Consider the following 23450-nt stretch of genomic DNA (forward strand, 5'->3'; position numbering starts at 1 on the left):
CTAGGACAGGTCCTGCCTTGGCCTGTGGCACAACTTTTCCTTCTTTTCTGCTGTGGATGCAGAGGCAGAGCACAGAAACAGCTCCTTTATTAACACTCATATAGCACAAACTTGAGCACAGGTGTATTGTATCTATAAACTGATTTGCTAAGGTCAAAGTAAATCATGTGAAGGATTCTCCATCTACTACACAAGATCCACGCCAAGCTGCTTTTGTCAAAACAGAGGGCAGCACACTGATATACCAAATGGAATTCAATTTCCCCTGGCTGGACCCTCAAACACACAAGTGACAGTTCCTCAGAGGAGTTTAGTGCACTCCTTGCACATGACTGCCCCACATCCAGCCCAAGGGCTGGCTTGTGTCCCCTGCATGTGTCACAGGACACCAGGGACACACATCAGCTCCTTGGTCACAGAACTGAGCGGGCTGAGGACATTTCCTTTTCCTTGGAACAAGAGGAGGACTTGGCAGCATTAGGTTTGGATTTGATGCAAAATGTCTTTTCCAGCCTTAACAGTTCTGTGATTGTCAGATCAGCATCAAAGGAGGAATCCCTGGATTTGTTTTCCTGCTGAACAGATCCTGTCAGGCCAAACACAGCTGGGTCACATCTCACTGCTGGAGAGCGATTTCTTCTCTTCCTGCCTGCTCAGGGGGTAGGAATCTTTAAACTCTTTGCTTTCCTGAACCTCCACTTTGTTCCTCTTGGCCATGATCCTGTTGATTTCCATGAAGGTTTTATTCTTGGTCTCAGGAACAATGAAGAAGATGTAAAGCATGGTGGCAACACAGATGGCACAGAAGACGAGGAAGCTGTAGGGCCCCAGCCCAGCCTAGGGCAGTGACAGGAGAGAGCAGGGGTCAGGGCACCATTCCAGCTGGGAATACCTGCTCTGGCCCTGCCTGTGGCACTGCTGCCACGCTGAGCTGCTCGAGTTTTAACCTGAACAACTCAAAGCTGGCGTGGTTTTAGATTCTGTCTGCCCAAACCAGCACCATGGGTTCATTGGAAACTCCCTGGCAAAGGAGGCTGAGAGTCTGCTCTGTAACTCACACAAAACTCAGCAGCTGCCTCTGCCCAGGGTCAAGTCAGGGACTGCAGCAGTTTATGGTCACTGCTGCTGGGGGCAGTTTAACCAGGCACCCACCTAAAACTGTCCCCTCAAGGCACATCCTGCAGTGGAAGATGGGGAATTTGCTATCTTTTCCAAGCTCCTGAGCTCAGGATGAGACCTGGCACTCAAACTGCTTTCTTTTAAAGCCTGTGCAACAGGCAGGTGTGATGAGAAAATGCTGTGAAACATCAGTCTCCTGCCCTTGACACCAGCCCACACACGGGTTTTGGGAACCAACAAATGCATTGACACTCCTGAGAGCCTCTCTGCAAGAACACAGGGGTGAAGAGGCCACTGTGCAGCCCAAGTTCTGCCCTGTGCTGGGGCTCTTACCTCCATGTAGAGGAACACCAGCCCCACGGTGAAGTTGCTCAGCCAGTGCACAGAGCCCCCCACCATGAAGGCCGCGGGCCGGGACGACTGCAGGAACATCTCTGTGATCATCACAGGAGGAATGGGACCTGCAAGGCAGCTGCAGCTGAGGAAACCCCAGAGGCAGTCCCTGAATTCTGATTAGACTGCTCATTTCAGTGGTTTCAGCTATCAGTAAATCAAACTAGGATTAAATTTAAAGGCAAAAACGGGGCAATGAAATGACTTGCAGAGGGCGTGGCCTCACAGAGATGAAATTCAGCCTCCCTGGATGAGCTCCACAAAGGTTTTGGGAGGAAATTGAACACCTGGCTTTGCCCAGCTGGTGGGGGAGGCTGTGGGCACTTACTGGGTCCGATGGCGTGTCCAATGATGTAGGCAATGACACAGACAATGCTGAGGTAGGACATCCAGGAGACAGTGGTCTGCAAGGATTGAAGCACAGGTCAGGGCTGCTTCCTGTCTGAACAGCACCTGCACATCCAGGGCACTGTTCACAGTGAGAGCTGAAGGCATTCCAAGGCAGTGTCACCCTTCAGTGCCAGAACCAGACACAGAAAGCACAGCCTGGCTATGACCCGTGCTGCCACAGGGATCCTGGGGCAGCAGGAGCTGGGAACATCCTGGGGGACATTCAGGCAAGCAGCATCACAGCCTTTCTTTAAGGCAGCCATGCAAGTACAGAGACTTTCTTGCTGTCCCCTTCTCCCCAGGGTGTGGAAGCATCCTCAAAATATTCCAATGGCCTGTTCCCTGGAAAGTCCAGAAATCATGGGAGGGACCAGCTGAGCCAGTCATACATACCTGGAGATTGAGGGCCAGAGTTAGGATTGCACAGGAGGCAGAGCACAGCACGAAGCCAGCCAGGAGAAGGATCCTCCTCCCCAGGGATTCCACAATGAAAACCTGGGAGAGACAGGAGAGGGGCAGACACCAGGGGCTCAGCAATTGTTGCAGTATTTTTGTCCAAGGGACACCACAGGGCATCTGTCATGGAAAACACCTCCCAGCGTGTGCAAATAAGAGTCTAGTGGAAGGTTTTTGGGATGAGATGACCTCTAAGGTCCCTTCCAACCCAAACCATTCTGTGATTGCAGGATTCCATGAGCACAACCTAATTTAAACAGGGGGAGGGGAGGGTGGGCAAGTGAGAGCTCAGAGAGCCCCAGAACAAACTTACAGCCAGCAGAGTCATGACCACGTTGATGGCACCTATGGACACGGTGACATACTGGATGCTGCTGCTGTGCACCCCTGCTGACTGGAAGATCCTGTCTGCGTAGTAGAAGACCTGCAGCAGAGCCACAGCTGTGTCACTGCAGGGCCCGAGGGCAGCCCCCTTTGGGCTGCTTTAAATCCTGGCACTGGTGCACAGGAGCCCGAGGATGGACTCTGTCCATCTCTGGAGACACACAAAGCCATCAGACATTTCTGGTTGGGATCTGGGCACGAGCACTTTGCTCTAGAAACTCTGCAGTGATCATTAACAGGGCACTGAGCCTGCACCTTGTCCTGCATTTGGAACTGGCCAGGGCTGACCCAGCCCGTGTGACACTGGGCATGTCCTGGGTGAAGGGGCACTGCCAGGTGTGTGCCCTGTGCCAGCACTGCCCCCAGCCCTGCCCCCAGCCCTTTTTTGTGCCCCCAGCCTTCCCCACTCACCCCGTTGACCCCCGAGAGCTGCTGGCCTGCCATCATGACGATGATGGAGATGAGCTGCCACCTGAGGCCCCTGAAGGTGAACAGGCTGAGCACAGAGAACTGTCCCTCCTCCTTCTCTGACTGGTTCTCCTGGTACATCTCCTGTATCTCATCGTCCACGTCCTCCCAGCCCCTCAGCCTCTGCAGAGCTGGTGGGGAGAGCACAGGGAGCCAGGAGCCCCAGGTTCACAGAGCTGTCCTGCTTCAGACCAGGACAGAGCAGGGTGTGACCCTGGGCAGCCGTGGTGGGCACCTGGGGATCCACACACCCAGGGCAAGGAGCAGTGTCCCGAGAATTCCACCCCCAGCAGCACAGCAGGGGAGGATTTCCCACCCTCGTGCTGCTGCCAGCCTGTCCCACAGGCAGGCCCATCCCCTCCCAGCTCCCTGCCCTGGCAGCCTGGGGCTGTACCTCTCCGTGCCCGCTCCTCGTTGCCCTTTTGGATGAGCAGGAACCTGGGACTCTCGGGGAAGAAGGGCAAGGTCAGGAGCTGGATCAGGGACGGGATCCCAGTGAGCCCCAGCAGCACAGGCCACCCTGCAGCAAGGTCACAGCACGTCAGCTGAGAGAAACCCTCCCCTGGGGAGCCCTGGAGAGGCCCTGGGCCACAGCTTTACCTCTGGCATTCCCAAGGATGCTGTGGAGCCCAAGGATCTGAGCTGCAAGGATGCCAATGGTGATGAAGAGCTGTGGCACCACCCCAACAGCTCCTCTCAGGTTTTTGGGGGACATTTCTCCAAGGAACATAGGGACCACATTGGAAGCCAGACCTAGAAGTTAAGAGAACAGTGTCAGACATGCAGCTCAGCCTTCAGCAGGCTGCTGATTGCCCATGGGCAACAAAAGAGATTCCTGAGGAGCCACAGGATGCACAGAAACTTCACACTCAAACCCTTCTGCTCCGAGTGTCTGGGTGATCAGCTGCTGGCCCCCAAAGCCCTTGTGGAGTCTGACAGGATTGGCAGGAGCCTGCCCTGCCTACAGAGCCAGCAGATGATTTGGGGGGGTCTTGGTTTGAGTGTTCAGTGTTCATCCTCCTGAATGCAGCTTCCTCCCAGCAGGCTCTGCCAGGAACAGCACAAGACACACAAAGAAAAGCTGTGCTGCTTCAGTTTGGGAAACAAACTCCAAATAGAAGAGAGGAACTTTTTGCTTCCTCTAAAACAAGAAGAGAAATCAGGATCCAAACACGCTGATGTGAGAGTGGAAGGAAATGACTTTGTGCTGGCTTTTAAAACTTCCCTGCTTGGTGAGGCTGTGCTGAGAGCTTTGCTGGCCTGTGATGTCTTGCAGGTGGCTTGCTGGAATGGGTATTTATGTTCTAATAAGGGCACCAGGGACACAGGTTATTTTTAGGAACATTCTAGGGCTGCCCACAGTGACCCCAGCGAGCTGCCAGCTCCTGGCAGCTCCCAAACTCCTGGAGTCAAATGACTACAGGCAACTCTTATCTGACATTTCTAGAGTCCCTAGGCTTCAGGAGCCAAAGGTGATCTGATATTTGAAAGCTGAAAGGCCTAAAAGGCACCGAAACAAGAGCCAGCAGTGCCAGAGGGTGACAGCCCTGGGATCCTCCCAGATCCTCCCCAGGCACAGCAGCCACAGTTCAGGCCAGGCCAGCCTGAGAAGGACAAGGCAGGGCAGCCAGGCTGGACCTGCTTGTTGGTTATAAATAACTGCAGAGAGGGATCACATTCAACAAGACCCTTAGCATTTATTCCAAGCTCCAGTGCTGAGGGCAGCTGCCAGGTTTGAGGGACTCAAAAGCCAAAGGAAAACCAATGGATTAAAAAAAATGGAAAACAAGAAACTGGCTCAGGAAAGCAACTTGATCTGTCCATGCAGCAATTACAATTGGCCAGCTAAGGCAGGAAATTTGTTTTTACAAGCGAGCCCAGCTCATTAACAAACCATGGAGTGTGCCAGTCTCACCAGCCCAAAGCCAATTAATTGAGCCTAAATGCTCTCAGGACCCTTACAGGCCTGGCTGTGCTCAGGGTACCCAGCATGGTTCTGTTCTGTTCCTGCAGCTCCCATACAGCCATTCCCAGCAGGAACACACAGATATCCTTGGCTTCCCTCCCTCTCTGCAGGAAATCCAGTGGTTCTGAGCCCTTTGCTCTCCCTTTTAACATTTCTTTTCTCCTGCAGGAAGAACAGTCAGTTCCAGGACTGGATTATTGGATCTGGCAATGCTTTTGATGGATTATTCTGGTTATGTTAAAAAGGAAAGAAGCAGACTATCTGCTTTAAGTTGTCTGGGAAAACAGATTATCCTCAGCAGGTTTGGAGCTGCAGTGCCCAGCAGATGTTTATTGCTGCCTTTACAGACACACATCTCCTCCCCACAGCTTAAATTCCAGTCCCAGGGCCATTATCTCCCAAAGATCTTCAGTACTTCTGCACCAGGCTGAAGCACAGCCTTGTCATGCAGATTCCAAAGTGTGATACCTGTGAAAGCTTCTGCTGGGGGAATAAAACACCTTTACACCACCAAGGAAATATTTATTGCTCTCCCTTTACCATCCACTTACCAGCAAATATTCCCATGACAACTCGGGAAAGGATGATTACTTCAAAGGTTTTTGCCAGCTCTGAGGTTCCCATGAGGATTGCAGCAGCGATGGAAAAGAGGTTATTTATCAGCAAAGTGCCCTTTCTGCAAAGGAACAGCAGAAGAGAAGATTCAGCTGGGCATTGCTAAGTTACAGAAGATCCCCTCTGTCCAAAACTCAAATTATCATCATGCCAAACACTGGGCAAGGAGGAAATGGCAGTTGCCCCATTTTTCCTGCAGGCAAGGAAGGCTTCCAGAAAGAAGTGAAGTTTCTCAGGAAGCCTGAGCAGCAGAAGCTGGGCCAGATCTGAGACCCCAGGACTTTCCTTCCCCACTGGCTCAGTGCCCAGCCCACAGCCCTGGCCATACCAGAAACCTCATTTATAACCCCATAAATTCCTTCCCACTGGGGAGACAGCTCTTGTGGCTGGGCCCAGCAGCTCCCCCTCATCCCACCTGCTTTGGCCCAAGGTGGGAGAATTCCAGGCAGCTGAAGGGCTGGGCAAGGTGGGGTCCCCATCAGCCCAATGCTTCTCTCCCAAAGAGGGCAGGGCCTCTCACCTACCTGCCACAGCTGTTGACCATGGGCCACACCAGGAGTGACCCAAAGAAGCCACCCAGAGGGAACATGGACACAGTGAGAGACCAGAGCAGTGTCTGGAAGCCTCTGTCCATGGGCAGCCCAGTCCTGTCCAGGTAGGTTCTGTTGTAAAAGTCTTGCATGTACTGGAAGGAAGCACAAAGCAGATTTGGCACAGTGGTACAATCTCTGTGCTCTGAGGGTTAGATAACAACAGCTCAGAGCCATAAAGCTCTGCCATAAAACAACTGTCCTGAGGAAAAAAGGGATGGCTGAGCTGGAAATGAGTGCAGGGGAGGGATGGAGGAGCCTGGGGAGGAGGAGGAGGATGGAGGAGCCTGTATTCCTGCAGGCTGTCCTGCCCTTGAGGATGTGCCTGGTTCCCAGAGCTGTGTCCCAGGCACAGAGAGAGGACAAGTCCATTTTATTGCCATTTTATTGCCATAACCTGACCCGTGCCTGGCTCTGCTCTCACCCCACTCACCGGGGCAGGAGAGTTGATCACAGACACGTTGTAGCCATACTGGAAGGAAGAGCCAAAGGCAGAAACCAGAGCCACCAGGGCCAGGGGAAGTGTCATTTTCTGCAGAGGGAGAGAAAAAAACCATGACCACCACCTTGGAAGTGGGTCTGGCTCTAAGGCATTAATAACATTCAGTAAAAACAAAGAAATACACAAAGCCTTGCTTTCTGTGGTTTTGCCTTCATTTTGCTGCATATAAAAGCCCAGTGGGCTGTTGCCATTACAACTCATTTTGTTCAGTTTGATATGCCCACAGCCATTAGAGTAATCCACTCTGCTTTGCTGGTATTGATGAATCATTTGGATGATTAATTTTTTTTCAAGTTACCATCCTTCAAACACCACCCTGCAGGGAAAAAGGTTTTTGCAATTATTCTTTTCCAATGTGCAGATTGGGCAGTGCACTAACACAGGATATTGGCACAGGAAGGCTTTAAAAAGAAGTGATTTTTGCATTAAGTGGCCAAATCCCTTTCCTGTTCGTTTTTTCTTCCTCTGCATTTTGGGATAGAGCTATTTATGGATCTAACTGATTGCCACTGAAGCCAATTAGAACTTAGCCAGGCAACCCCCAGAGGGCTTGGCTGAGGGGGACTGCACTCTGCACTAGGACAGAGGAGGGGAACTGCCATCTGCAGCAGGATCAACACCCGCTGTGGGCACACAAACAACCAGAACAACTCTCTTTTCCCAACAGTTTAGCTGCAGTTCAGCCCCAGGGCTGTGTTGACAGAGCTGGGTTGTTGGGGTTTTGTTTGGCTGGGTTTCATAGCTCACTAATGCATCTCACTGCTGCTCTATCAATAAAGCCATTTTTCATTTTAATCTCCCTTGGCTGCCACCGTCACCAGCCTTAATGGCCTTAATGTCTGTGAGGTTTTCTGTCCCAGCACTCAGCTCAGGTCCCCCACGAGGGCTCTGTCACTTCCCTAATTGAACATTTGTCCAAATAGCTGCTGGTGCTTCTTTCCATTCCTCGGGATCCCTGGCAGCTCAGCTGCAGGGCCCTGCAGAGTTGAAGGTGTGACAGGAGACCAGAATTCAAGTCTGTCTCAGCCCAAGGCCTGGAAGGAGGCTCAGGCTCCCAGGTCTGTTTTCTGGGAGGAGGCTGCTGCCATTCTCCCATTGGTGAAGAAAAGCAGCTGCCTTGCTCTCATTAACCAAATCCCAGGAGCTCACAAGAGCCACTGGTGTAAATTATTGACATCCAGCACTTCCAAGAAAACCTCTGGCATTCCCCAGCAGTGCTTTGTGCAAGACTCCCCAAACACTGCTGTGAAAGGCAGCCCTGTCCATCTGCAGCCCAAAACTGATTGGAAAATAGGAAAGAAAACTCAAATCCCACAGAAGGGGAAAATCCCACAGAAGGGGAAAGTTCCACAGAAGTTACAGGGTAGGAGAGCTGCAGACAATCACCCAGTGCAACACTGCCCTGCAGACACAGACTGGGCTCAAGAACAGAACCATCTCAGCCCTAAATATCATCTTTTCCTCTCTTCACAGGTACCCCCAGGTGCCCAGGGCTTGTCCTGTGTCCCTGTGTCCCTGGAAGCAGGCAGGCAGCATACTCACCCCCTTGGCACCCTCGGAGCTGTCCTGGTTCCCTCCTTTCAGCTCCATGCTGGATCACAGGTGCTGAGCACAGCTCCTCCCAGGCCCACGGGGGGCATGGACCTGCCCTGCACAGAGAAACCCCTCCTGTGACTCTGCCAAGCACTGCCAGGCTCTGCCAGCCAGGGTAAGGCACTGATTGATCATCCCCCTCCTCTGCCTGACTCTCCCACGGCTGCAAGTTCATTCTCTTCCAGCTCTGTTCCAGTGACAGATTTCTTCTACCAGATCCTGTCTCAAGCAGAAGTGCTGCCCAGTGAGAGGGGCACAGGCTCATCTCTCCAGGGAGAAGGAGCAGACTTTCACCAAAGCTGGTAAAAGGAGCCAATTTCCCCCCAAATCTGGACATCTGGAGAAGCAGAGTCCCTGGAGCCGCAGCCCCTGGGCAGCTGGGGGTGGTACAGCCAGGGGTGGCATCGGGGGGCCCTGGCAGCACAGGGTGCTTGCCCTGAGGCACAGCCCTGCAGCTGAACCCCAGCACCCCTGCAGACAAACTGCAGAGCACAGAATGCTGCTCCTTGTCCTACCTTGCAGGGACCAGCTGGCTCAGGCCCTGGGGCAGCCCCCAGAGCTCATCCTCCCAGAGCTGTGCCCGAGTGTCTCCTCCAGAGCCCTGGAATCCTCTCCCTCTCCGTGCAGGGCTGCACCACGTGCTGCTGGCTCTCTGCTGAGCTCCTCTGTTGTGGGATGGCTTTAAGAGCCCAGGACCTGGTTAATCATCCACTACAATTCCAGAATTTATCAGAGAAACGCTAAGTTCACAGGCATCCCCAGGAGCCAGACAAACTGGAACAAAACCTGCTGTGCACTGCTCTATTTTTATTGGCCAGCTCAGAAAAAGGCACCTCCTGAGCAGCTCCTCTTTTCCACGTGCCCTGCACAGCTCCCTGGCTGGCTGCAGCCTCTCCTCCTCCACGTGGCAGCAGCATGCTCCAGAGCCGGAAGAGGAGCAGAGCCCTGCTGCTCTCACCGAGGAAGAATTCAGTCCCCAGCCTCGCTGGCTTTTCTCTTTTGCTGCATTTCCTTTCAGTGAAGAGCCTGAAGATGCTGTTCCCAGGTGTCCTGGTGGGGATCAGGCTCCTGTGGCCCAGCCCACAGCTCACTCAGCAGCTCCTGCTGTCCTCACCTTCACAGATCTTGAGCCAAGAGGGAAAATTCTGCCCCAGAGTTGGGGAAACTGCAAAGAGGGCAAATCTCCAGTCCTTCAAAGGCAGCGTCACCCTCTGGGAGCTCTTGGCAGAGTAACAGCTGCTCTGACACTCAGTAAATACAGGCAAGGAGAATTCTCTACCATGGTCTTTAAACTCTGGTCCTGAACTTGAAGAAATAATTTGAAACATCCAGGAATCAAAGAGAACACATATGTTTGTCATCAAAACCCCTTCATCAGAGTAAACATTTGCTTATGGCAGCAGAACAGTCGGAATATTTTCTGAGCATAGCAGGAGTGTGGCAGCAACATCTCTATGGTTGTAACTGGCACTGGGATGATCCTGGAGGAGGCTGGTGAGGGGAGAGAGCACAGTAAATCAACTTCTTGGATTTTCAGAGCACTGCAGGGCTGTGACATCTCCAGCAGCTGGGATCCTGCTGGACTTGGCAAAGGACAGGGCCAGGCACGAGCAAAGAGCTGATTGTACAGCACTTACAAGCACATTTTCCATCTCAGCTGCAGCACATCCCAAGGTTTTACATCTGCTCTTCACCCCAGAGCCTGTGTGCCTGCAGATGTTCACTCCATGACTCCCCTGCCCTCACCCAGCTCCTGCTGTGCAGGGATTTATTTACCCTCAGCCTAGTGATCTGTGCTCAGGGCTGGCTCCTATGAAACCCTGATATCTTTGGGGGGAAAAAAAGGATTAAGAGGGCAAACTTGGTTTGCAGGACAGTAAAGGTGCTGGAGAAGGTAAGTGGTGAGCTCCAAGATGTGATGTTTGAGCAGGAGCTGGCAGCCAGCCCTGCTGCAGGGTGCTCCTTGCACTGCCCACCCTGAGGAGACATCCCACAGAATAAACCCACCAGTGACCCCTTCTCACCTGCACTTTGGGAAGGGATTGCATGCTCAGGCAAGGCTGAGTCAATATTTTGGGCCCCTGAGCTACAACAGGACTTGAGGAGAAACAAGGATTTCAGAAATTAATGATCTGCCTGAAATAAGTCATGCACAGACCCTGCTTTAGCAGCTGTCCAAAGGCTTCCAGTCCAACAAGGAGAGGGAGAGTCGAGTCTGATGCCCACAGGAGGAAAGGGCTGGATCCAGGAGGGCTCTGCAGCCAGAGCCAGACCAGACCCTATCTGTGCTGCACAAATGCAACGCTGGGCAGCGTTCTGGCAAAGAAACTGAACTTTATTTTGTAAAAGTTGGAGAAAATACTTAAAAAACGCAAGTGAGGAACTGTGAATGAGGTAAAACATTATCTCCAAATGGCACACAAAGCCCCAGCCCCTCCCCAGCGTGAGCCAGCAGTCCCCAGGCACAGACAAAGCCCAGGAGCTCCGAGGCAGGCACTGTCCCTGCTGGAGCCTGGGCTCATCCCCACATCCCTGGGGAGCCTGCAGGGCTCTGACTGCCTCGGAGAGCCCCCACAAACCCCGATGGTGACAGCCCCCAAACACCAGGGAGGAGGGATCCGCATCCAGAGGCACCATCCAGCAGCACCACGAAATGAACATTGTTCTGTCCCAGTTCAAGTGAAGAGCAGAGCCAGGCTGGAGCTCCCGGGAGGGCTCTGACCGAGGGAGAGCCATGCCCAGGACAGTCCTTCCAGCAGCTCCTGGAGCCCTCCTGGCCGGGCTTTGTTCTCTCAGAACTCACCACACATCGGCTGGGCAGGCAGTAAAGAGAGACCCCAGCCAAGGGTTCAGCGTCCCGGAGGAGGTGAGGGAAGGAGGGGAGACAGACGGGAGTGGAGTGTTCCAGAGGATCCTGACCCAGCTGGGCAGCTCCGGGACCTGGGCAGGGCTCCCTCCGCCTCTCCAGCGCCGCTTTCCCCGGGCTGCAGCTCCCTCTGTGGGGCTGTGCCAGCACCCTGCACCTGCAGGGACAGTGACAGTCACTGCAGGGCCGTGCCACCTGCAGGGACAGTGACACTCACTGCAGGGCCGTGCCACCTGCAGGGACAGTGACACTCACTGCAGGGCCGTGCCACCTGCACAGGACAGTGACACTCACTGCAGGGCAGTGACACCTGCACGGACAGTGACAGTCACTGCAGGGACAGTGACACTCACTGCACAGGACAGTGACACTCACTGCAGGGCCGTGCCACCTGCACAGGACAGTGACAGTCACACCCCTGAGCTGGAAACGTGACCCTGGCCCATTCCTCCCAAAGATTTCTCAGAGCTCTGTAAAGGAAAAAGGCAAACTGAGGGCATGGAACCTGTTTTGATTCTTTTTGGTGTTGTTTTTTCCACTGTTTTGTTTTCCCTTAAGCCAAGCTGGTGACAATTCTACTTTCTCTCTTCAGGGCTGGCTCCAAAAACCTGAACACAGCACGATACTGAGTCTCATAAAATTTAAACATTTCTATCCTACCTTTCTGCAAGAAATTTAACACATCTCCTCTTTGCAAGCCTTGTGGGACTCACAAGAGGTTGAGCTATCCAAGGTTGCTATTTAGCATTCAGAAGTTTTTAAAAGCCTTTTGAAAGGAGAAGAAACAACTCTTGGAGCCATCTGTGGCACAGATGAGATGCTTCCATCTACCTTTCAGAGGCTCCAGGGAGGCTGAGGGGCAGAGCCATCCAGCAGCCCCATGAAACAGGCTCCTGAGTGTTTGCACAGCCTGTGCCCATGAGGGTCCAAATTTACTGATATAACTATGGAGTGAATGCCAAGGCTCAGGAGAGAGCAGGAGCCACCTCTGCCCACAGAGGTATCCATCCCCTCATGGGCAGAACACCTGATCTGTGCAGCACTGATGGAATGTGTCTGCACGTGGCATTTCACTTTAAAAAGAGCCACCAGCTCCTCTTCAGCTCTGCCTGGTGCCCCGTTCCTGTGGGCAGACAGCCCTGCAGCTCAGTTCCTCCTTTCATCCTCCTTCCACAGACCCGGGAGCAGCGCAGGGGGAAGGGAGCAGGGCAGTTCTGTACATGGTTTGGGAGTGTGATGGGGCTGCAGAGTCAGACAGGGAACCCAGAGCAGCAGCAGAACCCCCTGTCCCTGCTCCCTGTCCCTGCTCCCTGTCCCTGCTCCCTGTCCCTGATCCCACCCCTCCCACGGGGGCACAGCCAGGGCAGGAGGGGGAAAGGCTCACACTGGAATTACCATGACAGGGGGAAAGGCTCACACTGGAATTACCATGAGAGGGGGAAAGGCTCACACTGGAATTACCATGAGAGGAGGAATCAGCAGCAGCCAGGGCCAGCTCAGGTGCTGGGGAGCAGCGGCTTCGTCTGCCCGGGGCCGGGCACGTCCTTGTCCATGTCCTTGTCCTTGTCCCTGTCCCCGTGGGTCTGGGGGTGCTGCCAGGGGCTGGGGGTGCCCTGGCCAGGCCAGGCCAGCTCTGTGCAGTGGCCGCAGCAGAGCAGGGCCAGCAGCCGGGCCCGCACGGCCCGTGTGCACAGCACGAACAGGATGCAGTTGGCTCCTCCTTGGAACGTGTTCCCGATCCCCTGCAAGGGCAGCACGGGCATCACCCTGTGCTCCAGGGGCACCCCAGAGAGCAGCACAGCCGTGCCACAGCAGCTGCAGCGGGACAGGAATTCAGAGAGACGAGGGTTTTTTCCCAAAAAGCCCAAAGGCAGCCCGGGGGCTGCTGTGTGCTGGCACTGGGATGGGGCAGGCGCAGGCTGAGTCCTGCTGGACAGACGGCCAACATCCCTCTGTCCATCCCTGCCAGTGCAGCTTTGCTCTGCAGCCACTAGATGCTGCTGGAGCAGCTCCTGCTGCATTTCTGCCTCTGCTGCAGCGCTGCCGCTGCCCGGGCGTCACCTGGGGGCAGCAGCAGCTCCTGCACCCTCGGTCCCACCGGGAAAAGCGGCGCTGGGAGCGCCCACTGCCCTGCCCCATCCCGGGGTGCGGGAGGCATCCCCAGCCAACACTCACGTGCAGCACGACCAGGACGGGGTTCTGCACGGCAGGGGAGTCGCACAGGGTCAGCACGAAGCGCACCGTGCTCCAGATGCGGAGGAAGATGAAGATGAGGGGGATGAGGATCAGCTTCTTATCCGCCACGCTGGTGCGGGGCCGCAGGGCCGGGGCTGCGGGCAGGATGGGGCGGTACTCGGAGAGGGCGGCGTGCTGCGGGGACAGGGACAGGGACAGGACAGGACAGAGGATGAGCAGGAGCCTGCGGACATGGCACAGCCCCAGCGCCCCTGCCCAGAGCCAAGGAACCCTCAGGAGGGGAGCAGGGCTGCAGTGGAGAGCAGCAGCCACTCCGCCCTTGGGGACAGTGACATTCCTGCCAAAGGCAAGCAGTGACAGCTCCCAGTGCTGCTCTGATCCCGAGGTGAGAACGGGGCCAGCTCCCCCAGCACTGTCCCCAGCCCTGGGGAGGGACAGCAGCGTGCCCAGTACTGTCCCCAGCCCTGGGGAGGGACAGCAGCGTGCCCAGCACTGTCCCCAGCCCTGTCCCAGCCCTGCTCAGGGACAGCAGCGTGCCCAGCAGTCCTGGCAGTGGCAGGAGCCAGCTCAGGTTTCCAGGAGGTCACGCTGCTGTCTCTGCCCAGGCTGGGACACCGTGTCCTGCCTGCTGCACACCAGGTGATGCTGACAGACACCAGCAAACCTTCCCCAGCTCTGCTCCCCTCCCCTTCCCTTCCCTGGACGCTCAGGGCTGCTGAACATCACCTCATTCTTCCAAGTCATCTGCAGGATCCTAACCCTGCCCCTAAGCAGGGCTGGGTTCATCCCCACCACAAGAAGAGCAGAATTTCCAGGACACCTACCCACACGTGGGGCTTTTCCCCTAACCCAGCTCAGAGAGAAAAGGAATCTCTGGGTGCAGCTCCTTTGCCACTCTCATCTGGATTTGTCTGTAATGAAATGCTGTCCTGGATGCCTGCACTCTGTGTGTTCTCAAGGAACAGAACAACTGAAGCTCTGAATTCCAAGCCCTGCCAGGACAGGGAGTCTCCTGTATGGAGCCCAGAGCCATCCAGTGCCTGGACTCCCAAATGGAGCTTGGAGCTGCAGTACAAACTAACATTCACAAACACCAACTAGCATGGGGACACTAAAAGGACTGAGGCTTGAGAATTCCAATCTTGGTACAAGTGGAACTGCAGAAAACTGATTAAAGCTGAATTTGTCCTTCACATGCTGCTTCAATTCCAACTGTAGCATTTCCCTCACGAACATCCCACAAGCCCTGCTGGTTTTCAGAGGGCTTTTGCAGTCTGCTTGTGCTAAGTCACTGTGATGGTGCTGTGGGTCAGGGCACTGCCTCTCCCAGGGACATTTCAGTGCTGTGAAGCCCCTCCTGCCTGAAGAAGCAGCAAGAAATGCAGAGCTGGAATCACCCAGCCCAACACTCACAGCTCTGTTGATGTGCTTCCTGATGAGGATGTAGAGCACGGGCAGGGTGACATAGGCCAGGATCTCCCAGAGCTTTCCTGTCAGCAGCATCCACAGGAGCCGATCCTCAGCCTCCAGGTTGACCCAGCACCAGCCCACGGAGACGTTGGAGGCGTCGTAGCCAATCTTCCTCAGAGCCACAGCAGCCACCGTGATGGCCAGGGGGACACCCCAGCTGGGGGACACAGAGAGGGGGCTTAGCCCAGGAACACCCTCAGCTGAGCCCCCACAGCTCAGGGAGGGGTGGCAGGGCCAGGGACTGTCCCCCAGCCAGGATCCCAGTGCTCATCCCAGCCCAGCAGCACCTCTGCCCCAGAGGGGGAGTGCCAGCAGGCACTGGGCACTGAGTGACCCAAATCCCCTCCTGGGGAGCCTGAGGGAGCCCAGCCCTGAGGGCAGAGGGGCAGGGACTGCTGCACTCTGCCCTGGCCCTCACAGGACCCATCCCACCTCCTGGCCTTCCCCACTCCCCCTGGACATGGGGAGGGGGGATCACACAAGGCCAGGGCACTGTAAATGGGATTTTCCTGCAGCACCCAGCCAGCTGATCCCGAGCTTTCAGAGCCAAGCAGCCAAGTCCCACCTTCCTATTCCAAAGTGAAACTCTGCACTCAAAGAAATAAATCCACAACTTCATCCTGCCAGCGGTTTGTTTGCTTGCTTTGCTTTTAAGTGGAGGTGTAGTCAGGATTTTGGGAGGAAAATATGATTTCTGAAGGACAAAGAGCCAGGGAAAAATTGTGGGAGTAAGAGCCAAAAGCTAAGAAAGCAAAGAGGAGCCACATCCACCTAACTTGGAGCTGTGACTTTGGCTTCTCACTTGATGGCAGAGGCAAATCCAGGGAAGCATTTAGAAGAAAAATAACTGTGGTGACACACTTGAATGAAGTCACTCGGCAGCTTGGGCTGCCCACAAGAAACCATGAGGAAGAACAGAGGAATCCCAGCAGCCCAAACAAAAATTCCATCACAGGAGTGCCCTGCATCCAGCTGAGTGTGTCACCTGCCCTCCCCACAGCACCCCAGCTCAGGCTGGGCCTCCAGAGCCCTCCTGCTCTCCCAGCTGCACAGAACACAAATCCATGGCTGCCTTGCTCTGGGACAGTCTTCCTCTGACAGCCTGGAGCAGCTGCAGGGAGCATGGGAAGGAATTGCCCCCAAAAAATCCAAAACAGGTAGGCAAACAGCAGCTGCCTTGACCAGATTATCTGAAACTCCAACTGTAGCACCAGAGATAATCCCATTATGTTAGATTTTAAATATACCCCATTTCCTACTCTTAAATAATGTCTGGATCTACCTACTGACAAAATAAACAAATATAAATATAAGGCTGTAAAAACTTGAGAGTCAACTGTGCAGAACATTTTGTCTCAGGGCTCAGCTGAGAGCAGGCAGTGCTATTCCAAGCCAGTGCTGTTATTTAAGGACAGTGGTGCTGCAGGAGGCCCTCCCCACTCTGTTATCAGAGCAGACTTCTAAAAACATCCCAAACGTCACCACCACCAGGAAAGTTTCCACACAGCTCAGGAGCCCTTCTGGTCAAACTGGCCATTTCTCAGGAAACAACTGCAAATTAAAGACATTCCATTCTCAGCTCTGCTGCAAGGACTGAGCACTGAGGGAAAGGATTCAAGAGAAATGGCACTTCCTAAAAGAAACCATGTAAAGGCTCAAAGGCAGCAAGAAAAGGGAAGTGAATGGAGAAACTAATTTCACTCAATTTTACAAATAATGATCTCATCAGTGAGCTGAGACTGCACAAGAATGACAACAAAACCAGGCCAAAGGATGGTGTGTGGATGTAAGACAGGGCAGTGTGAGCACAGCCACAGAGAGGCCACAGGAGGAAATAACTCACCATGAGAAAGGGAGGTAAAAACCTCCAGGAGATAACTGGGGAAGGAAGAACAAACTGCTGCACTAACAGGAGTTAATCTTCCCTGGAACAGCGTTCTGGGATCAGGGGGACATTGACCACTGACACCAGGCAAAAGGATTACCAAAGGGCAATCAGAGAGGGGCTAGGAGGGAATCAGACATTTCTGTGAAGTCCAGCTCCATCTCAGCAGGCTGGAAAGGAGAACTGAGACTGGTGATTCAGTTGTTCTCTGGAGCTCCAAAGGGACAGATTCAGGAGGGCTGCCAAAGGTCTCTGAGCTAGGAGAGTGGGGCAACTGAAAATCAGGAGAGCTCACCACCCAAGGTGTGTGTGAGCACTGGAATAAAAAGGATCCCAGGTGACAGAGAGCAGAAACCTCCCCCTGGCCCCAAAGAGCAATTCTGTAGGCTGGGCCTCTCCACACACACCTGGATGCAAACCCTGTGGGAGAGGAGGGGAGGTGACTCCTCCTGCCTGGACAAAGGCTGGAAATCCAGCCTGTAAGACAGACCCAGCAGGATTTATTCCTCCAATACAGCTCCTGATTTATGAATACAAAAATCCTCCAACCCAGCAGATCTTTGCACAGCCACACCAAAACAAGGCAAGGTGAGGACCCTTCAGCTCCAGCAGTGCTCAGCTCGACCTGCCCTGGTTTCCTGGGGTCAGATTGCCCAATCAGCACATTCTGATTTTTGCTGCACAGCTGCTTTTATCCCCGGGGGCTCTCAGACACAGGTGATGTCTCTGCTGTCACCTGCCTGCACAGGTTAGCCAAGGAGCCATCCTGCCTGCAGGCAGCTCCTTCTGGGGACAGGAATTTGTACTCTGCCAGGAGGGAAAAATCCTGGACAGCCCAGGCAGGTCCAGGAAGGAGCTCTGAGCACACCTGGTAACCAGAACTCCAAATCTGCCCCAAGCCAATCCTGCAGGAAGCAGCCCAGGCAGGAGTGAGATGAACAGGGCATGGAAGGACCCCAGGCACCCCATGGACCTGAACAGATATACATGGTTATAAATGTGTGTGTATATATATATAAATATATAAAACATATATTTTAATATATAAGCATGCATACATTATAGATTTTTTTAAAGTGAGTATATTTATGGTTAAAATGATCTGCACAGCCTGACCATGAAATGAAAACCCTTCAAAACATTGTCAGCCATTGGCACCAAAGCCAGGCAGGAGGGAAGCCCAAGGTGGGCTCTGCCTGCTCCATTCCTCCCAGTTTGGATGAACTCCTCTCCCAGCAAAGGTGATGTTTTCCAGCAGGTGATGCCTGACCCTGGGAACTCCAGCAGCGAGGCAGCCTGGCCTCTGGCACTCTGCATGCCAGAGCTCACATTCTGCAGCTACCCAAGAGCTTCCAAAGCTGGCTGCAGGCTTGTTTCCAAAGCTCCTCTGAGCTCAACAGGTTGAAAAGCAAAGCAGAGGCTGCAGCTCTGCAGCCTGGAATTGGTGGATGTGTTACCACAGGAATCCCTGTGGCACCAACCTGCCTGACGGGTTGGATCCACTGGGACACCCTGAATTCCCTCAGGAAAATTCCAGGTTCTGGCTTCCAACGTGTATTTAGTCACTCCATCTCGAGCATCGTGCCCAGAATTTCATTTCTCAGGTGGCTGCAAAGGTGCAGGGAAGGAAAGCAGGGTGATGTGTCACGAGGGGATGGGCAGAGAACACGTCCTCACTTGTTGTCTCTGGCTTTTCAGACACACCATAAAGGAGAAACAGCTTTGAACACTGGCTCTGCACAGAACAGGAGGAATTTACAAAGCAGAACCTGATCTCAGGTGCTCAACAGCCTTTAAACAGAGCAGATGGTGCTGGTCAATAGCAAGGACTGAAGATGGCATTTCATTTTCATTGTAAAGAACTGAAAATAAACAGAACAAATTCCCCCAGAAGCAGCTCAGTCTGAGCACCTCTCCCTCCATGCCAGGGGCAGGGCAGAGCAATCTCCCCCCAGGATTTTCACAGTTTCCAGGGAGTGCACAATTGCAGCCAGCACTGTTTCAGGGGCTCTGTTTCTCCCCACACTTGGTAGCTGACAAGGCTGAGGAGCATCAAACCAGACGGAGAAACTGAAGCACAGACAAAAGCCACACAAGCAATTAGCAGACAGGAAAATCACAACTGGGCCAGATTTGCCTGAGCTCTTTGATGTGCCTGATGGAGCCAGAATGCCCAGGAAGGAGTCAGACTTGGGTTTACATCCATTAAGCAACACGTGGCTCTTTGGCAGCACCCTGTCCTTGCCACAGCTCTCAGAGTGCAACTCTCCTTTGCTGGAGATGGGATAACAGAAATTCTCCTGCTGGGCAGCTCCAGCACCAGCCTGGCGTGCCCAGGGCCCTGTGCAGCCCCCAGCCCCTCACCCAGCAGGGCAGGGACTGAAGTTCCTCCCTGGCTCACACTCAGCCTCAAAGTCTCCTTGCCCATCCTCACCTGGACTCAGCCCTACTGCACCCACCTGCCAAACGATGCTGTCTGGAACTAAAGGGTGTCAAATATGTGACCAAGAAACCAAAGAAAATTCTCTACTTGTCCTGAGGGCTTTTTTTCCCCTTTTAGAGCAGATCACTCCTCTTATAATTTGTTGCAAAAGCTTGGCAGCATGGGGGACCAAAGGATCACTGTTTTGCTCAGAGTGGACGTAGCACATGATTCCACAAGCTCCAATTGCATAATGAAAGCTTTTACTAAACATGCTGTGGAAAATCAGTGCCCTAAATAGCAGGAACTGAGACATAAAGCTACTCTGTGGACTGGTTTGTCTGGCTTTCAATCAAACACGCCAAAACAACCTTCAGAGAGCTTCCCCAGCAGTTTCATCACTTGTGAGGAGCATTTTGCTGTGAGTATGGGATTACAGCAACCTGCCTGGGCAGAGGGGAGGGATCCACACACCAGGCTGACAGGGGGAAGCTGGGGACCTGTGGAAACAGATCCCAAACACGGAAGCTTGGGCAGCAGCAGGCAGGTATCACAGACAGGGTTTGTTATATCATTTCTAGAACATCAGAGCAGACTGCAGGGAAAGCAGAAGCCAGGATTTCCACTCCTTAGAAATTGCCAGAGATTCTTCTAAGTGACCTTGAACAAAAAAACTTCAGCTTTTCCACATCTCCAACTGCTCACTTGGGAAGGGAAAGGGGGAACAAGCAGGGTGGGTTAGTTAAGGCACCAAAATCCCTGTTCAAAAGGAATCTGAGGGGGAGAGGAGAAGGAAAGGACAGAGACTCAAGGGACACCCAAGGCTCCATCCCAGCGCAGGGTGGGGATACCTGGGGGTCCCAGCACAGCGCACAGCACCCACCTCACGGCGTGGAAGCCCCAGAGCAAGTCCTGGCCCGCGGGGGAGCCCCTGACGATGCTCAGGTACAGGTAGAGGGCGATGGCCATGGTCCAGAAGAAGGAGCTGGTGTTGGCGAAGGTGGACAGGGCGCCCTGCAGGACGCAGTCCCACGAGGTGCCCTGGAAGTCCCGCAGCACGCCGTAGAAGTAGGAGAGGGCAGAGAGCAGGTCGGCCAGGCTCAGGTGCAGCAGCAGCTGCCGCGGCCGCGTCCGCAGCTCCGGCCAGCGCGCCTGGGTGCAGAGCAGCAGCGCCGAGCCCGCGCAGGACAGCGCGCACGACAGCAGCACCGGGCCGCGCTCCGCCGCCAGCACCGGCGTGGGGGGCAGCGGGGACAGCATGGCACGGCGGCGGGGACAGCGGGGACAGCGGGATGGAGCGGGGGGACAGCGGGGGACAGAGGAAAGGAGCGAGGGACAGCGGGGCGACAGCGGGATGGAGAGGGATGGAGCGGGGGACAGCGGGATGGAACGGGGGACAGCGGGGCACAGCGGAGAGGAGTGAGGGGACAGCGAGGGGACAGAGGGGAGGAGCGGGGGGACAGTGGGGAGGAGCGGGGGGACAGAGGGGACAGCGCTGTGCAGCCCCCGGGACGGGCGCGCTCCGGGGAGTGTCCGGCCCGCCCTGGCCGCAGCGCGGTGCCCGCGGGGAGCGGAGCGCTCTGCCCCAGCCGGCACCGGCCGGGAAGGCGCCGCGGCAGCCGCAGGAGAGCCCCGGGAGCGGCGGGGCCCGGCCCGCCCCCGCCGTCATGTGAGACCGGCCCGGCCCCCGCGCTGCCGAGGGAATCCCCGCCGGGACCGGGACCGGGATCGGGATCGGGATCGGGACCGAGAACCGGGAGCGGGACATGGATCAGGACTGAGAACGGGAGCAGGACCGGGACAAGGACCGAGAACGGGACACGAACCAGGACCAGGACCGGGAGCCGCTCCCTTCGGGGCGCTCGGAGCGCACCCACCGCGGCCCCGCAGCACAGAAAATCCTTTTTTCCTTTCAATCAAAACTCCCGCCCCGGCCGGGGAGAGCAGCGCGGCAGCAGAAGGAACAAAGCCCTGGGCTGCTGCTGTCCCCTTCCTTTCCTGCGGACACCTCCTCCCCAAGGACAGCGCACAGCTCTCCGCCCCGCCGAGCCAGAGCCACCGGGATTTATTCACAGATTTATACACAAATTGCTGCCTTTGGAAACAAGATCTTCTTCCAACATACCCTAATTACCACTCGGTTAAACTTCAGTCAAGCAGCCTTTACTCTTTCAGGAATTTATTTCGGAGCGTGATGCCCCCTGCACGTTCTTTACAGAAAAAGGAACCTGCAGCGACTCGCATTGCCCTGCACACAGTCTGACACCAACAGCTCTTTTAACTCTATCACTATTGCAGGCTTTCTTTAGCGACCATCTGACCCCTCAAAAAAACCCAAACCCACAAAGCTTTGTCAGGGCTGCATTCCCAGTTGTTGCTCTCACACACTCTTGGCTTCCTCCCTGTTCCCTGGTTTCCCTTTTCCCCACTTTTACAGCACAAGCCCAACCTACCACAGACACCCAGACAAACCACCCTGCCTGGTGAGTGCTGCTTTTATTTTGGGTGATGGATGAGGCTCCACAACACAGCTTAATTAAGTCTTGCCAGATAGAGAACCAAGATAAATCCAGAACTTGCATTTCCACTGACTTGTGGCTGTGATTCAGATGTTCTAAAACATTCTTTAAAAAATGGCTTGTCAGGTCATCATAAATTGTTGAAGTAAAACCCAGAGAAATGGATCTTTGCCGTAACAATCAGAAATTGGTCAGGCAGAGGATTTTCTGCCAGGTCTCTCCCTGTTTTCTAAAACAGGAGTATGGGAAATGTGCACACAGAAGTCAGCACTCAGCAGCAGGCCATACTCAGAGTTTGTGCTTCAAAACTGAGCAACAAAAGGCAAATAATCCTTACTAAAGATCCCCACCACCTTCCATTCTCTCAGCACCACCACGTGCAAGACACTCAGCATCTCTGTGGCACTCGTGGCACCTGATGCTGTCCCCTCCTCTCTGCAGCAGCTGTCTCTGCCTGAGCAGATCCTCCTTTTAATTCCTACTCCAGCCCCAAGGAATCTGCAGCTGCCCAGGGAACAGGAATATCTGGGAAGTGCCCAAGACACATCTCAGGTCAAAGGCAGCATTGTCTACAGCTCAGGAACAAAAGTCTAAGCAAGTGGCTTGTCATATAGCAATGCACACAGTGAAAAGTCTCCTTTCAGCCCAGCACCCCCAGTGTCCCCAGGCAGCCCAGCCCCAGCAGAGGTCACTGCTGGCCCAGCACAGGGACTGCTGTCCCCCACCAGCTCCTCCCCAGCTCTGACAGAGGCAGGTGCCTCCCACAGCACCACAGGGACCTTGGTCACCTTGTCCTGTACCTGCAGCACACCTCCTGCTCCCAGCAGGAGCCTGGAAAAGAAGGTGAGTCTGGTTTCATGGAACCCCTGGGAAAGAGGTTAAAAAGCAGCTGAGCACTGCAATCACCAGAACCCTCCAGTGGCTGAGCTCCCAAACACCACAGAGCTGATCCCAGCCAAGGCAGCCAGAACAATTCCTGCTGGCACTGCCTGGCTCCTCAGGGCTCAGCCTCAGAACAGCTAAGACACACAAGTCCCACCCTTCTGAGAGGAATCCAGAACAAAATGCATCCTGCAAACCCTCCCTGGCCCGGGGAATTTCCTATAAATCCATTTCTATAAATCCATTTCCCACAGACCCTCAGCACAGCCCGGCTGTGCCCACGCAGGGCTTGGGTGAGACCCAGCCAGGGGGGAACAAACCTGAAACAGAGACCTGACCCCAGAACTGGAACAAATTCAGGAAAAAAGCCAGCCAAGAGTTTTACCAGCACCTGGGCTCTTCACCTGCAGGAGAATGGGAGCATTTCCTGAGCCAGCACCTGATCCTCGGGGTCACTGCTTAGAGAAAAGCCCGGGGAGCGCCTTCAGAGAAGGCTCCTGAGAGAGGAGGAGACCCTCATGCTTGTCCTTTGTGCCTTTTTCCAGCATGTGACAAAAAAAAAATCTCCGTTTCTTGCACTCCTGGCACGGATTAAGGACCTAATCCTTGACTTGATTAACCCCTTCTCTTCCATTTTGGATGGACACTAACGCTGACAGCTTTGGATACAGCGCTGCTGAGAGACACCCATGCACTAACTGAAAAAAAGTTTAATTAAAGCTATTTTAATTTAT

At 54.4% G+C, this 23450-nt stretch overlaps 2 protein-coding genes across 4 annotated transcripts; both read right to left on the reverse strand.

The window, feature by feature from the left end:
* Positions 1 to 70: 70 nt before the first annotated feature.
* Positions 71 to 9361, reverse strand: LOC103820785 (solute carrier family 2, facilitated glucose transporter member 5-like). Of its 2 annotated transcripts, none has more exons than XM_009095531.4 (13): positions 8992 to 9361; positions 8426 to 8527; positions 6815 to 6913; positions 6316 to 6476; positions 5728 to 5852; positions 3811 to 3963; positions 3605 to 3730; positions 3154 to 3341; positions 2672 to 2782; positions 2296 to 2397; positions 1841 to 1916; positions 1453 to 1580; positions 71 to 837 (listed from the first exon to the last, which is right to left on the reverse strand). In XM_009095531.4, exons 2-13 carry the CDS (start codon positions 8471 to 8473, stop codon positions 610 to 612), a joined length of 1545 nt encoding a protein of 514 aa, XP_009093779.3. In that variant the 5' UTR covers positions 8474 to 8527; positions 8992 to 9361; the 3' UTR covers positions 71 to 609. The 2 variants fall into 2 exon arrangements, with proteins under 2 accessions (XP_009093779.3, XP_018775892.3); XM_018920347.3 differs by having other exon boundaries at positions 8426 to 8532; positions 8992 to 9360.
* A 1429-nt stretch (positions 9362 to 10790) lies between these two features.
* Positions 10791 to 20892, reverse strand: GPR157 (G protein-coupled receptor 157). 2 transcript variants are annotated; one of them, XR_007779265.1, is made up of 5 exons: positions 20199 to 20892; positions 14952 to 15165; positions 13518 to 13712; positions 11576 to 13084; positions 10791 to 11520 (listed from the first exon to the last, which is right to left on the reverse strand). XR_007779265.1 is itself a non-coding variant. In XM_030232897.2 (5 exons), the coding sequence occupies exons 1-4, from the start codon at positions 20573 to 20575 to the stop codon at positions 12839 to 12841; spliced, it is 1032 nt and encodes a 343-aa protein (XP_030088757.2). In that variant the 5' UTR covers positions 20576 to 20891; the 3' UTR covers positions 10791 to 11499; positions 12804 to 12838. The 2 variants fall into 2 exon arrangements, 1 of the variants encoding a protein (XP_030088757.2); XM_030232897.2 differs by having other exon boundaries at positions 10791 to 11499; positions 12804 to 13084; positions 20199 to 20891.
* Positions 20893 to 23450: the final 2558 nt, after the last annotated feature.

The sequence above is a fragment of the Serinus canaria genome, chromosome 21, assembly GCF_022539315.1.
Source record: "Serinus canaria isolate serCan28SL12 chromosome 21, serCan2020, whole genome shotgun sequence".
Taxonomy (NCBI): Eukaryota; Metazoa; Chordata; class Aves; order Passeriformes; family Fringillidae; genus Serinus; species Serinus canaria.